This window comes from Accipiter gentilis, chromosome 1, assembly GCF_929443795.1.
Source record: "Accipiter gentilis chromosome 1, bAccGen1.1, whole genome shotgun sequence".
Taxonomy (NCBI): Eukaryota; Metazoa; Chordata; class Aves; order Accipitriformes; family Accipitridae; genus Astur; species Astur gentilis.
In genome coordinates this window covers 11,524,586-11,539,228 of record NC_064880.1, presented here as the reverse complement: position 1 = coordinate 11,539,228, position 14,643 = coordinate 11,524,586, and the positions used below count along the sequence as shown (strand labels likewise).

At 54.6% G+C, this 14,643-nt stretch overlaps 1 protein-coding gene across 2 annotated transcripts; it reads right to left on the bottom strand.

Moving 5' to 3' along the window:
* Nucleotides 1-1,871: 1,871 nt before the first annotated feature.
* On the bottom strand, nt 1,872-13,154 carry LOC126045485 (maestro heat-like repeat family member 5). Of its 2 annotated transcripts, XM_049816705.1 has the most exons (14): nt 12,468-13,154; nt 12,204-12,353; nt 6,774-6,928; nt 6,298-6,445; nt 5,844-6,031; nt 5,617-5,754; nt 4,980-5,094; nt 4,388-4,525; nt 3,957-4,133; nt 3,668-3,823; nt 3,225-3,326; nt 2,701-2,803; nt 2,389-2,445; nt 1,872-2,090 (listed from the first exon to the last, which is right to left on the bottom strand). In XM_049816705.1, exons 1-14 carry the CDS (start codon nt 12,720-12,722, stop codon nt 1,885-1,887), a joined length of 2,088 nt encoding a protein of 695 aa, XP_049672662.1. In that variant the 5' UTR covers nt 12,723-13,154; the 3' UTR covers nt 1,872-1,884. The 2 variants fall into 2 exon arrangements, with proteins under 2 accessions (XP_049672662.1, XP_049672672.1); XM_049816715.1 differs by lacking the exon at nt 3,225-3,326.
* Nucleotides 13,155-14,643: the final 1,489 nt, after the last annotated feature.

The following is a 14,643-nucleotide window of genomic DNA, read 5'->3' as shown; positions in this document are numbered from 1 at the left end:
GATGTAATTAGAAGAAAGTCCTCGTGCATTTCCTTTCTCTCCTCCCTAAAATTGAACCCAGAATGTTGCATCTTTTGCCCCCAGCACCTTGCTGGCTGGCTCCTGGCACCCATCTCAGCTCCCACTGTCCTCCACTGTTGCAGCAGGGGCAAGATTCTTCTCTCCCAAGGCAGCTCCCTCCTCTGCCTCCCGCGGCACAGGGTGCTTCTATGATCATGTAAGGTGGCCCTTGTTGCTCTCCCATGGTTTCACACAGCTCTTGTGGCAACAGACGGGCAGCCCCAGTGCCTGTGCACTCAATGCCGTGGGGACAGAAATGGCCTGGAGCTGTGGGCATACCCTTGCCATATGAGACACGAGGGCTGCAGAGCAGGTGCCTTGGAGAAAAAGCTTTTCTTCTCATTTCCTCTTGCTCTTGCAGGCTGGCAGAGCAGCTGGTGCTACATTTCTTCCCCCTCTCTGGGCTGATCTATGAACTCGGGAAGTCTCACTAGGCCTTAGCATAAGCGTAACGAGTCGGGTGGTTAAGCATCCCCTGACTGTACCAGGAGCTCTCACACGGCTAAGCCAAGGAGTCATGAGGACTGTCTCAAGGACTCCTGCTGCCCAGCAAAAACAAAAAATGAAAGTAGAGATAACTAGTTCTCTCATAACAACCTTGAGACATCCTAGCCCTCCTCTGACAGCCTTGGAGCATGCCATAGCTGAATCTTAAGTCATTCCCTGGCAGCCCCAGAACCTTCCTTATCTGATTCGTAACTTAGGTGAAACAGTACCAGCGCAGCTGGATTCCCAGTAATTTGCTGATGGCTAAAGCAAATCACCTCCCAAACCTATAAACCTCAGCAGTACTGAGAATCTTTGAGCTCTCCTGGACCGCAGCAGGCTGCGACCAGCACCTCCCTCTGAGCAGGATGCCTCTCGGAGCTCACAAACTCTTCAGTTTGCAAAGATTGGAGGTCTGTTGCCAAAAGCTGATGGGACTTGGGCTGATACTGTCTGCTTGAGGCTCCACCCTTTGCCCATTGAGAAAGATACCGAAGCATTCAGAATGAACCTTTTCACTGAACTCAAGGGGAATTTTTAACAGGTACACCTCTTACGCAAATCTCTTAGTGTCTTTATGCATGCACATGTACTAACCTGAATAGTCTACGGTAAGTACAAGTTATTACTTTCAAATTTTTACTTAAATTACTGTTGTGAATTTTATTCAACTGTCAATGAATTTTAGGCTGCTATTGTACTCATAATCCCTTTAGATATAAATTGTTGCCCAAGTGTGGGGCTAGGAGTTGATCCAGCTGCACCCAGACTCCAACAGGAGTTTAGAAAGCAAGGGGGCGTCTTCTCTGAACCTCATGGCTCCATGAGAGGGTCTCCCTTACCCTGTTACATTCCCAATCTCTGTACAAATCACAAGAAATAATTTCTAACTCGATTTTTCTTTGTATATTTCCCTTTTTTAACCTATTGCATTTTGAATCTCTGTATACCAAATTTTAGTCTGATTATAATTTAATTTTCCTGTGTGCATTTCATCCATGTATTAAGTAATAGAGTGAACCTTGCCATCAAAATCTGTGAAGTCACACTTTTATATGAATTCCTATTAAATAATTTTTACTAATACCATTGGAAGTGATTCTTTAAGTGGTCCAAACCACTCCATTTCATGACACCAGGCCACAGGGCTGTGGGTATGTCTGGTGCTGCCACTGGCTGCTGGAAAACAAGCCTGACAGGTCACACTGTCCTGAGGGTCCTGATTAATTGAGGGCGTGACTTCTTCTCTGCTGGTTTGTTCCCACAAAGGAAAGACAGGCAAACAAGGTGAAGGAGCAGGACTGTTTATTCAGGGAAGAGGACATGGAGCTCCCAGGATCAGCTCTGCACAGAGCTCCAGCAGCACAGGAAGCCAATGTCCCAGAGAGAAGGCCGCCTCCTCCACGCCTTGCGGAATCGCTCTTGCAGCACCGGCAGCCTGAATCTGGAGGGGGGATTTCTCTCTGCGGCTCTTAGCAGGAATAGGGTTTGAGTTGCCAGGCTTGAGACGGAGTCGCTGACGTCTTTTGTCGTGCTTTGAAGGGCTGGGACAGAGAGGAAGAGAGACGAGGTCAGAACCTGGATCTGCGGGGACCCCAGGAATGCCTCCTGCCAGGGCTGCACCACCCAGCTCTTCCCATGGCCAGGAGGGAGCAGGGGCCAACAGGATCAGCCGGAAGGTGCTGGCCACGAACGCCACGTGCCCCTGAAAGCTCTCTCTGCTCTGCCCACGCTGCCCCTCATCCGTGCAAGGAACTGGGGCAGGGATCACAGCTCCCAGCCCAGGGTCTTTCCTCCTCCCTGCCAGTCCCCACTGACACCCACCCTGCTGCCCTCACTCACCCTTGTAGATGACCTGGAGCTTCACCTGCTGATGCGCCACATGCTGCCCGGCAAGCCCTAGGAACACGCAGCCCGTCACAAATCCTGCTGGCCCCAGCAGCACTCCTCCCCTTGGCAGGGCTGAGCCTGGGGTGCTCCCAGAGCATGATGCCCAAGGGCAGGGGTGGGAGAGGGCGGCAGGGAGCCCCGTGGGTGCCCTGGCCCTGCATCGGGTAGTCAGGGCTCCACAGCCACAGGGCCAATTCCTGCTGCCGGTGCAGCAGCCGAGGCTGGGGCCAAGCAGGGAGGGACCCCGGGGGAGTTGTGGCTCACCAAGGAACCTGATGGCCGCCACTCGCATGGATGCCTGTGGGCTCTGCAGGTACAGCAGGCACTGCTGCAGGTACTCGTCCACTCTGCTGCTGTACTCTGCCAGCTGGAGAGAGCACAAGGGGATGGAGGGAAGGGTTGGTGCAGACTCTGCCCCCAGGTTGGGCGCTCCCTGCACCCTGCCTTTCCTGCCAGGACACCCCTGACGCCCAGCCAGCAGCCGGCCAGTGCCGGGTTTGGAGGGAGCAGAGGGCTGGGTGCTCCCCAGGGAGCCGCGGTGCCACCCTGCTGCCAAAGCCCAGCTGGGCTGGGCCTCCGTCGTCGGCACCCGGGGCTCAAGGAGGGCGAGGAGCCTGGAGAAGAGTCCACGGGGCCACACGCCCGAGGGAAGGGAGCGTGTGTGGGGGGCAGGCTGGTGGCGATGGGCTGCAGCAGCGGGCAGGGGCACAGCTGCCAGCCCCAGGCACTGGGCACTGGAGGCAGGGGGCTTTTCCAGGCTGGGACTGGGGCTTTGGGGCCACCCTTACCAGGTACTTGGCAATCACCCATGTCTTGTCCCTCTCCAGCAGCTGCTGGAGCTTCCTGTTCTTCAGGAACTTGGTAGCTTGAAGCAGGGTTTCCCGAGAGGCCTGCAGAGCAGCAGAGACTGGGAGATGGCACCGCTGCCCTGCACACAGGACCTGTGTCCCCTGCACCTGGGCAAGGCTCGGGGCCTGTCCTGGCCCCTGGTGGGAAGATGCAGCAACTGGGGAACGCGTCCGTCGACAGGTTTGGCGCCCGGGCAGAGGAGTGGCTCAAGCCCCATCTCGGGCACCTGGTGCTGCCAGGGCAGCAGGATAGAGGTTCCCCAGAGCTGCTGCTCTGTAGTCAAGGACAGGGGGAGGCTAGAGCGCTGCAGTCCGTGAGGCGCCAGGGCAGGAGGCAGCTGAGCCACCTGCCACGGGGACACCGGCAGGTCGGAAATCCTCACCTCTGCCACGCACTGGTTTTCATCATACAAGTGGCAAAGCAGTGGGATCAGGCTCCGGTGCACGTGCTGCTTCAGCGGCTTTTTTTCCTCTTCCACTACAAACTCCATCACATCTTGGAAGAGGCGCATGGAGAGCAGTTGCACATGGTTGGCGTCCTGGTGGAAAGGAAGAGGGCAAGACCTCAGCACCAGCTGCTCCTGGCCCATCTGGGAACAGATCTGAAAAGCCACAGGGCACAAAGTTTCCCGGCAGCACCCAGTGCCCGTGGTGGGGGGCACAAAGCCTTACGCTGTCAAAGAGTGGCCGGAGCCTATCAGCCAGTTGCAGAGTGATGGGGCTGGCAGTTCGGATGCCTGTGGCCCAGAGCACCTTGCTGAGCACAGAGAGGGTCATCCCAACCACCTCCACGTCTGCATCCATCAGTAGGTCTATGAGCCTTCGCAGCAGGGGCCGCATTCTTCTGACCTGTGTGGAACACAGTGCTGTGCTGTGAATCCATGAAAGGCTGCACTGCCAAAACCGCTCCGGAGGTTCAACCCCACACCGCTGCCTCGGGGCCCAGAAGCCAAAGGCCTGCCCCGAAGGACTCGGGCAGGTGAACGGGGAGCCAGGAGAGCTGGGAGCAGCTGCCACAGCTCCCAAAGCTCAGCCAAGTCCAAGCTACTGTGTTACCCAGCCCCATGCTGCCAGCACGGCTTCAGCCGGCTGCCCCTTCTCACCATCAAGGGTGTCTTGCAGAGCGCCAGGAGGCCTCTGAGCACCAGGCGACGCATCACTCTGCACTTGCTCTGCAGGTACATTGGGACGAGCTGCAGGATGTTGTCACCCCAACACCTTACATTAGGGTAGTCCAGGAACTGAAAGACACAGAGCAGTGACAGGGGTGCCTGGCCAGCAGGACTTCACCACTGCACAGGGCTGGGTCCAGCCAGCAGCACAGGGCGTGGGTACCGTCCCAGCCAGCCGAGCCCAAAGGCAGCAGCGGCTGCGCAGACCCCCTGGCCTCCCTGCCCTGTGCCGCAGGGCACACGGTGCAGGTCGCTCATGTGCTCTGCTGTGCCTCCCAGCCCTCAGCAGCCTCTGATTCCTCGGACTTTGAGGAGCCGCGATGGGAGAGCGAGAGCTGGCACAAGGCAGGCACGAAAGACAGGTGGCGACAAGTGTCACCCCAGCAGCAAGGAGCCGAGGGCACGCAGCGGAGCCCACCCTCTGCCCCAGCTCCACTGACTGGGCTCCCCCCGCAGCTGCGGCTATGAGAGGGCAGAGTGGTGAGAGCCGGGTCAGTGAGGCAGCACTCGCCACCAGGCTTACCTCAACAAGGAACGCCATGGTGGGGACCTCCCAGAGTTGCTTCTTCCTCCTGAGCAGCTTGGCAAGGTAGTCTGCGATCCCGTAACACAAGCTCCTCGAGATACTATGCAACTGTCTGGCAGGGGGAAGAAGGCACCGTTGACCCCGAGCAGGGTGGGCAAACCTCTCCCCGGACTGACTCACAGAGGCCTGGTCTTTCTCCACCGCCCATCGCCAGGAGCATGGCCAACACTAGCAGGCTCCTTTTGGGGAGGAGACTGGCAAAACACCCTTCCTGTCCTGAAGCCTTCCCTTCTGAGAAGACCCCTTTCTTGCCCACAGGGCACTCGTGTCCCCCAGGCTCTGTCGCTGGCCCTCAGTGCACCCTGCCCTGCCCCAGCGGGCTGCCATCAGTAGGGCTGCCTGTAGACGGACACCCCACCCCCCGTGCCGTCAGCCCAGGCCCCACAGGAGGGGACACTGGTGCTTTGGGAGGTGGTGTCTCGTATGCACCCACCTCTCCCAGGCTTTTCCAGTCTGCTGGGCCATCCCTTGGTGACAAGTCCCTCTCACCCACGACCAAGGGGATTGTGTGGGGCGCCCCAGCGAATGTGCAGGGGAGAAATGGCGGGGGGAGCGGGGACAAGGGGGTTCTCACCTGGCCAGCAGACCCATTGCACAGTGGTAGGTCTCAGCGCTGAGGAGCGTGTCCCAGCCACGCTTACGTTCAACTTCAAACACCACATCATCATACTCAAGGCGGCAGAGCAGTGCTTTCACAGTCAGCATTGCAAATCTGTGTGCAGAGCAAAGCCCAGGTCACGCTGGGAGCCCAGGCCCTGGCTCCGGGGCCACGCGAGGGATGGGAGGACCGGAGTGGAGCACCTGCTGGGGTTGGTGGGAGGGCAGCCTTCCTGCTGGCATCTCCTCCAGAAGGTATCGACCTCCTCTGGCATCTGCTGTGTGGCAAAGAAAATGTGGGAGAGCAGAGCCAGGAAGATGCGGGGGAAAAGCAAGTTCAACCTTCGTGGGCACCCGGGCAGCCGGAGGATCTCCTGCAGCACCCTGGTTGCCTGCGGAAAACAAACCACCCAGAGACAGCGCTCAGTGCCGAGATGTCCCCACGGCAGGGCCCGAGCGCGGGAGGGTGAGGCTCAGGCACTGCCCTGGGCCACGGGAAACGCAGGGGGAGCACCCGCCCTGGCTGCCCCTACACCTGCCCCTAACCCAGGTTTCCAGCCCACCGCGTGAGGCAGGGAGATGCAGCAGTGGGGGAGGATGGAGAGCCGCCCGGAGAGGTGACCCTAGGGGCGAGCAAAGGCCTGGGCCAGAAACTCACAGCCAGGGCAAAGACATCTGCGCTGTCCCCATCGGAGGTGCACGTTCTGTGCAGCGGCCAGTCCTCCAGCACGCAGACCAGCTCCCGCAGCACCTGCTCTGCAGTCCTGCTCCTGGAGACCATCACCCTCCACATGGTCGCAGCAGCTCTGCAGGCCCAGAGCTCTGTGTCAGAGGGGTCTTGGCCACAGTGCCGTGGCCTGGGCAACCGTGGGGGCTGGGGCTGGCCGCCAGCCTTGCCTCTGCCCACTGCCCCTTGCCAGCAGCACCCAGCAGGCCTGCCCCTGCGGGCAGCAGGCAGCCGAGCGACGGTGCCTTGAGGGGCAGGGAGGGAGCACGGCAGCGGGCTCTGGGGCTGTCGTGCCAGGGCTGGGAAACGGAGGGGCTGGAAGGTCCTGAAAATCTCCGTCTCTCTGACAGCCCACCTGGGACAGGCTCTACAGCCTGATGGGCTCTAAAGGCAGGTGGGCCCTGTACCTGTCACACGATGGGGCACAGCACAGGAGGGTCACCGCCACGTCATGGGGGTGCGCGTGGGTCAGCTCCAGAAGGCTGTTGTCCAGCCTGTGCTCAGCAGACACATGCGTGTTGGACATGAGCCACCGGTAGATGCACCTCACGATGCTCGGCACCTGGAGGAGACATGGCTGAGAGTTGGAGTGCTGCCAGAGCGAGCCAGTTCCCCAGCTTCCCCCGAGAAGCGCTTCCCTTCCCACCACGCTCTGCTGGCCTAAAAGGCTGTTGGGTGCCTTGTAGGGTTCAGTTATATGGAAGTTAGTTATTGGACCTGAAAATAGCTCATGGTCACAAGATTGTTCCAGGCGCCTTTAGAAGGCCTTGAACAGAATAAATAAGAAGATAGAAGAAGAAAGATCCCAATTAGGAAAACACAGGTGCACATTCCACGATAAAGGGAACTTGGCACAAACAACCTCAATTCAGGGGCTTATCTTGACCAATTGGACTAAGACAAGTCTTGTATGCTCTAATTAACACAACCAATTATGTCTTATGTTTGTGCGCGTGGACAGTATCGATGTAACCAATCACCACTTATGCTTGTGCGCGTGGACAGTACCGATGTAACCAATCACCGCTTATGCTTGTGCGTGTGGACACCAAGTGCTTGCATGTAGTAGCCAATCAAAGTCTCTCAACAACTTAGAGAATTGTATAAAAATGATTAGCTAAGCTCAATAAACTGGCGACTTTAATCATCACATTGGTGTTCCGTCGTCCGGGCCCCGCACGGATTAATCCCTAAACCCTACATTTGGCGACCTCCGACATGATCCGAAGAGGAACAAGAGGCAATGCTACTGAAAAGGCGGGGGAATTGCCGCGGACCACGGTGGCTTGAAAGACAGCACCAGCACTGCTCGAGAGAGGCAGGACACTGCTTGGGAAAAGCAGGTAAAATCGTAAGCTTACGTTGATAAAAAGGGCGGCAAGGGTTTCGCAGCATCTGCGAGGGAAAAGACAGCCGGAAAGGTATTTATGAGGCTGGTTGAAAAAACAGAGAAAAATATTAAAAAGGACAGAAACCTTTCAATTAGTGTGGGTACAGCTTTTGAGCTTAGTACCCAGAAAGCTATCGGAACCTCCCTATGGGATGAAATTAGTGACGGGTCTAAAGAAGTTAAAGATCTTGCAACTTTATGGAAATTGATTAAGACAACTCTGTAAGAAATGAAAGCAGATCGTAAAACGTCTGTGTCTGCTTTTGCTGCTCTCTCTCTCCAACCGCAAGCGAAAGGGAAAAGCGGGGAGAAAAACATAATGCAGCGAGAGAGACTTTTTGGAGCTTGTCCGCCTGCTCCTGTGCTCTTGACTTCTGCTCCACTCCCTGGGACTGCCGATATTAATCAGCCATCTGACAGTTCCCAAGCCTCCCTAACTGTACGATTAAAGGAAACTCTACAGAATCAGGGAGTGAGTAAAAATCCGCCTATGAGAAAACAGCCCCCAGATACCACCGTTCAACATGAACAAATTATACCTAGCATATACCCTGATTCAAATAATGCAAACGAGGATTTGGCTACTATAATACAAGAACAAGAGAAAGCTAAAATACATGCTGAAGCTCACGCTGTAGCACTCGCGGTAGCATTACGACTGATGGTGCGACAGGGAAAAGGAGACTACGGCCCATACAAAGACCCCCCCCGCATGTCATCGGTGTGGTCAACCAGGGCATTTGAGACGTGCGTGCCCTCAACACATAGCAACGCAGCCTCGATCTGTGCCGGCACGGACTAACAGCAGCCGGTCAAACTTTCCTGGGGTCTGTGAGAGGTTGCAGAAGCCTCTGTACATCCACAAAAGCTATCGCTACACAAAGACATACGAAATGTACATGATGTACAAAAAACTTGTCGGAGACCTGCAGTGGATCCGGCCTTATTGTGGTATCACCAATACAGACTTACAACCACTGTTGGACTTATTGCGGGGCAGCAATAGCCTAACTTCTGTACTACATCTAAGTGCGCCCGAGCAGCAAGCCTTGACAGCAATTGAGCAGAAAATCACATCATCTATGTCTGGCAGATATATCCCTGATTTGCCCATAAATTTGTATGTATGTAACTCAGATAAGGAAGTTGCGGGAATTTTGGGTCAGTGGGGTGAGCAACAAAAACAAAACCCATTGGTAATACTAGAATGGATATTCTTGCCTGCTAGCATGTCAAAAACGGTAGTCACTAGAATTGAAGCTCTGGGGATGTGCATTCAAAAAGCAGGGGTAAGGGCGATACAAATTTCAGGGAGGCAAATGGACAAAATCATTTTACCTATGTCACTTGATATTGTGAGTAATGCCATGATGAAAAATGACTGCCTTGCAGTAGCTCTGCTGGACTTCAAGGGGGAAGTAGATAATCACTACCCCCCCCCCCCCCCCCATTATTTAAAACAATGTTAACAATGGAACCGCACTCTATCTGCAGCAATAAGCCGCTGGAAGCCATTACCGTTTTTACTGATGCTAGCAGCAAGACAGGTAAAGCAGGATTTGTATATTTACAGGATGGATCCTGGAAATCCAAAGTCATTCTGTCAGAGGGGTCAGTACAAGTGCTCGAGCTATTAGCCGTATGCTCTGTTTTTAAAAAATGGGATAAAACACCTGTCAACATTATTTCAGATTCTCAATATGTCATGGGGATAGTCAAACGTATGCATAGGTCCCTACTAAAAACTGTAAACAATAAGCAGCTGTTTATGACACTTTTAAAATTATGGATGTTACTAGAAGAACGGACAGACTTATTTTTTATCGATCATGTTCGTAGCCATACAACGCTGCCGGGATTCATTGTCGAAGGTAATGCGCGCGCGGATCAACTGGTAGTAGCCAATGCAAACATCTATTTTAATACACCCAAACCTGATTTCTTTGGACAAGCTCTGCTATCCCATAAATTTTATCATCAGTCGGCAAAAGCGCTGAGTAAACAATTTAATCTTCCATTGCAGCAAACCAGAGCTATTCTTGCTGCTTGCCCAGACTGTGCGAATATTCAAAACTTACAACCACAAGGGGTGAACCCCCGGGGATTATCACCATTGCAAATTTGGCAAACAGATGTTACGGAATATCCCAGTTTTGGGAGATATAAATTTATTCATGTATCTATTGACACATATTCGAACCTTATGTGGGCTACTGTTCATATATCAACCAATGCTAAAGACGTAATTAAGCACCTTTTGGCAGCATTTGCTGCCATGGGAGTGCCAACAGAAATTAAAACAGACAATGGCCCGGGATATCGCTCACAGTCATTAGAAACATTTTTACAGATGTGGGGGGTAGCTCATAATTTTGGCGTACCCCACAATTCCACTGGTCAAGCTATTGTTGAACGTGCACATCGGACCTTAAAGGATCGTTTAAACATTTTAAAAACGGGGGAAGATATGCGGCACTGTACTACCCAAGAGTTAATAAGCAAAGCACTGTATGTTTTGAATTGGCTACAGCCACGTGGTACTGAGGATCAGATCCCAACTAATAGGCATATGTGTGGGAACAAAAATGTTGATAAAAATCAGCCGCAAGTTTCAGTATTCGATCCGGTTTTACAGCAGTGGCAAGGACCTTGCAAATTATTTACGTGGGGAAGAGGGCATGCTTGTGTTTCCACAGGTAACGAACAACCCCATTGGATACCGGCGAAATGGGTCAAGCCGTGGATTGAGCGACCAGATGCCACAGACAACTCAGAAGAGCAAGAGGCAGCGGAGACGTCAGCAGGTCCTGAAGCCCTAGATAGACCGACTAGACAAATCACAACGGAGACCAGCAGTCAATGTGGAGATTAAGAATGCGTGTAAAAAACATGGAGTATGATATCGTTTTTGGATATGTATTTTAGTGCGAGTGGGTAGAAAAGAGAGTAAATCATCCAAAAAAAAAAAAAAAAAAAAAATAATTTTTTTTTAACCACTGTAACAGACATTCAACTAATCATAATCAACTAACCTACTAACCTATAACATTGTATAGAGGATAAGCTGTTTAGAATAAGTGCTGTAGAGAATAAGTAAATATATATATAGTTTAATGTTAATCAGTCCTCGGCGAAACATTACTCACGGAAGCCAAGTGTGGAAGTAGTTTTACGATACCTGATATGTAGTCATTCATTAAAAAAAAAAAAAAAAAAAAAAAAAAAAAAAATTTTTTTGCTAAACAGTTAGTTAAAACTGAAATTAGAAGTAAGGTCATAGACTCAGTTAACAATCTAGAAATAGGGTGATGGGAGAGTCCATTTTTCATTAATAACCTCGGGGCGAGATTATGCTTATGTTTTCACAGGTGCCAGCCCCTGATGGACTTCCGTTTGATTTATGCGACCATCATCACCTGAAGCATCATAGATGGTGCGGCAATACGAATTCCACCTCAGCCAAAAACTAATGCGTAGGTCATCTTAGCTAACGTAACAGATTAAAATTCTCAGTGCATTACGGCCGCATCACAAAGCCCATGAACGAATTGATAAGATAACTATGACTTGTGCAGTGCGCCTGGCCAGCGAGTGCATGCGTCATAGGTTTTCAATTGAGGTGGCTTTTGGCACACGCTGGCCACGTGTGCTAAAATCCATTCCTCTGAAAATGTATAACTACCGGGATTTTCCAAAGAGCATCAGGCTGGTGTGCAGCAAACCCATAGTTGCCTCTGTAGGGACACCCACATAAAACTGACACCTACTGATTGCTGGGCTAAGTTTGCGGAACAAGACAGCAATATGCTATTCAAAAAAAAAAAAAAAAAAAAAAAGCGAGAGAGGGGGAGATGTAGGGTTCAGTTATATGGAAGTTAGTTATTGGACCTGAAAATAGCTCATGGTCACAAGATTGTTCCAGGCGCCTTTAGAAGGCCTTGAACAGAATAAATAAGAAGATAGAAGAAGAAAGATCCCAATTAGGAAAACACAGGTGCACATTCCACGATAAAGGGAACTTGGCACAAACAACCTCAATTCAGGGGCTTATCTTGACCAATTGGACTAAGACAAGTCTTGTATGCTCTAATTAACACAACCAATTATGTCTTATGTTTGTGCGCGTGGACAGTATCGATGTAACCAATCACCACTTATGCTTGTGCGCGTGGACAGTACCGATGTAACCAATCACCGCTTATGCTTGTGCGTGTGGACACCAAGTGCTTGCATGTAGTAGCCAATCAAAGTCTCTCAACAACTTAGAGAATTGTATAAAAATGATTAGCTAAGCTCAATAAACTGGCGACTTTAATCATCACATTGGTGTTCCGTCGTCCGGGCCCCGCACGGATTAATCCCTAAACCCTACAGTGCCTAGCGGACCCGGCCTCAGGGGGCACACAATCTCCTCCGGGGGCTCGAGCCCCGGCGACAGGCTACTTACATGCTGCAATCTGGAGGTGTCACTTTCCACAAGCACATCCAGCATGGCAGCACAAGCCTCCGCATTATAGGAGTCCGAGTCTGCCATGCCCTCGACGGCCGCGATGGTGGCGTCTTCACGCTCAGAGGGCTTGAGGGATTCCCAAAACTTCTACAGGAGAGAGAAGGGCAGGGAAGAGAGGCACGTCACATTGAGTGCCCTGACGGCGGTGCTCAGCTGAGCAGTGAGACCAGGCCCAGCCCAGGTGGGGATGGCTGCGGATACCTGTGCGCTGCTGTGGAAGAGGGCCCGGGCGTGTTCCTGCTCTTCTGGCAGCTTCCAGTCTGGATCTGGCAAAGACCGAGCACAAGCAGAGCTGAGGGGCTGCAGGAGAGGCTGGAGAACACAGCCGAGCCCTGTGCTCCCCAGGCAGGGCCAGCCCCGGGACAGGGGCTGCTGGGGACTCTGACCCCCATCTCTCTGCCCGCAGGTTGGGGCTGGGGGTGCCCAGTGGATGGAGCGTGGCCAGTGCCTGGCCATGGGGAACGGCCCTGGCCCTTCTTCCCCTCTTTCACTGGGGATGTCCACAGGGGATGGGATGGGGCCAAGCCGGCTGCAGCCACCGGCCCCGTGGCCCAGCTCAGCCACTCACCCGCCTGCAGCAGCTGGACCTCCTCCACCTCATCGAGTTGCCACGCTGGGGCATCCTCAGTACCTTCCTCCTCCTCCTCCCACCCCAGCCAGGCCAGCCTGGGCACGCTGGGGGGTCTCTCTGCCATCCCGCCGAGGCCCGGCCTTGAGGGCTCCTGCCACAGGGATGGGAGATGCCTCGGAAAAGCGCCGCGGACGCAGGTCAGCAGGGAACGAGGTGGCTGCGCAGGGGCTCCTTTGCAGCCCTCCTCTGCCCCGTCCTGTCCTGTCGCGTCCTCCGGGCACTGTGGGGTGGCCGTGTCCCTGCCAGCGTTTATACCATGGAGGGTCACAAAGGGTCCTGTGACACGCTGCCACGTGCCGTGCAATCGGCAGTACCCATATCACGGTGGGTCACAAAGGGCCCTGTGACACACTGCCATGTGCCCGTGCTCTGGGGCCTCCCCAGAGCAGTATCACCACAGCGAGGCCGTAACTCAAACATAGGACTGCAGGGGTGTCCTCGGGCGTGCCTCTTCCCCCTCCTCCTTCACTAACCTTGCTGTCTGCATAGGGCTTTCTCTCACATCCCACTCCCCTCCGCGCTGCAGGTTTTCCCTCCTAAATTTGTTATCCCAGGGGTGCTACCACCAGCGCTGATGGGCTCGGCCTGGGCCAGAGCCGGGGAAGCTTCTAGCAGCTTCTCACAGGAACCACCCCTGCAGCCCCTCCCCGGTACTAAAGCCCCGCCACACAAACCCAATACAAGAAGGCAGCACCTCCTCCGCCCCGTGCTCGGAGACCGTCACCCTCCACATGGTCACGCCAGCTCTGCGGGCCCAGAGCAGGGTCCCGGCCATAGCGCCGTGGCCTGGGCAAGCCCTGGGGCCCGGGCTGGCCGCCAGCCTTGCCTCTGCCCACTGCCCCTCGCCGGCAGCACCCAGCGGACATGCCCCTCTGGATGCCCCTTCTCCTCCTTCTCCCCCAGCCAGGCCAGCCCAGGCACGTTGGGGGATATCCCCACCATCCTGCTGAGGCCTAGCCTTGAGGGCTTCTGCCGCAGGGGTGGGAAACACTGCAGGGAAGCACCACGGAAGCAGGGTGGCAAGGAACGAGGTGGCTGCGTGGGGGCTCCTTACGGCCTCCCGCCACCCCGTCCTCTCAGGGCTGCCCACCCCCCCGCCTCCTCAGGGCCTCCCGCCACCCCTGTCCCCTCTGGGCCTCCTGCCGCCCCATTCCCCCAGGGCCTCCCGCTGCCCTGATGCACCTGAAGTCATCCCACCGCCCCGTCCCCTCATAGCCTCCCACCACTCCGTCCCCTCATGGCTTCCCGCCTCCGTGTCCCCTCAGGGCCTCCTGTCACCCTGTCACCTCAGGACCTCCCCAGCACCTCAGCCCTTCATGGCCTGCCGCCACCCCGTCCCCTCAGGGCCTCCAGCTGCCCTGGTGCACCTGAAGGCGCTCCACCGCCCTGGCCCCTCAAGGTCTTTCACCAGCCCATCCTCTCAGGGCCTCCCACCGCCCTGTCCCCTTAGGGTCTCCCCCAGCCCGGAAAACCTGCCCCACAGCAGAACAGCACTGAAGAAGCTCCACAGGCGCCGGCTAAAGAGGCACCTCGGACCCCTCAACAATCCAGCCAGCAACACACGGGCAGGAAACAACTGGCAGTTCAGGGCTGGGAGAATATTTGTGGGCATCTCCAAGGACAAGTTTTTCAGGCGCTCTGCCCATGAGCTTTGTTGGAAGCGTTAAGGCTTCAGCAGGAGAACCGAAGGGTGAAGGCGTTTCTGGCCACCTTTCCTACCACGTTGCATGCCTGGGCAGCTGTTGC

What these genes read in the sequence shown, in the direction of transcription:
- LOC126045485 (XM_049816705.1), bottom strand. Translation starts at nt 12,722, where the DNA reads ATGGCCAGGCACTGGCCACGCTCCATCCACTGGGCACCCCCAGCCCCA. An exon ending in TGTGCCCCATCGTGTGACAG is followed by an intron (nt 6,446 to 6,773) that starts GTACAGGGCCCA and finishes CTGGGCCTGCAG; the next exon opens with AGCTGCTGCGACCATGTGGA. An exon ending in GGCGGCCATCAGGTTCCTTG is followed by an intron (nt 2,446 to 2,700) that starts GTGAGCCACAAC and finishes GCGTGTTCCTAG; the next exon opens with GGCTTGCCGGGCAGCATGTG.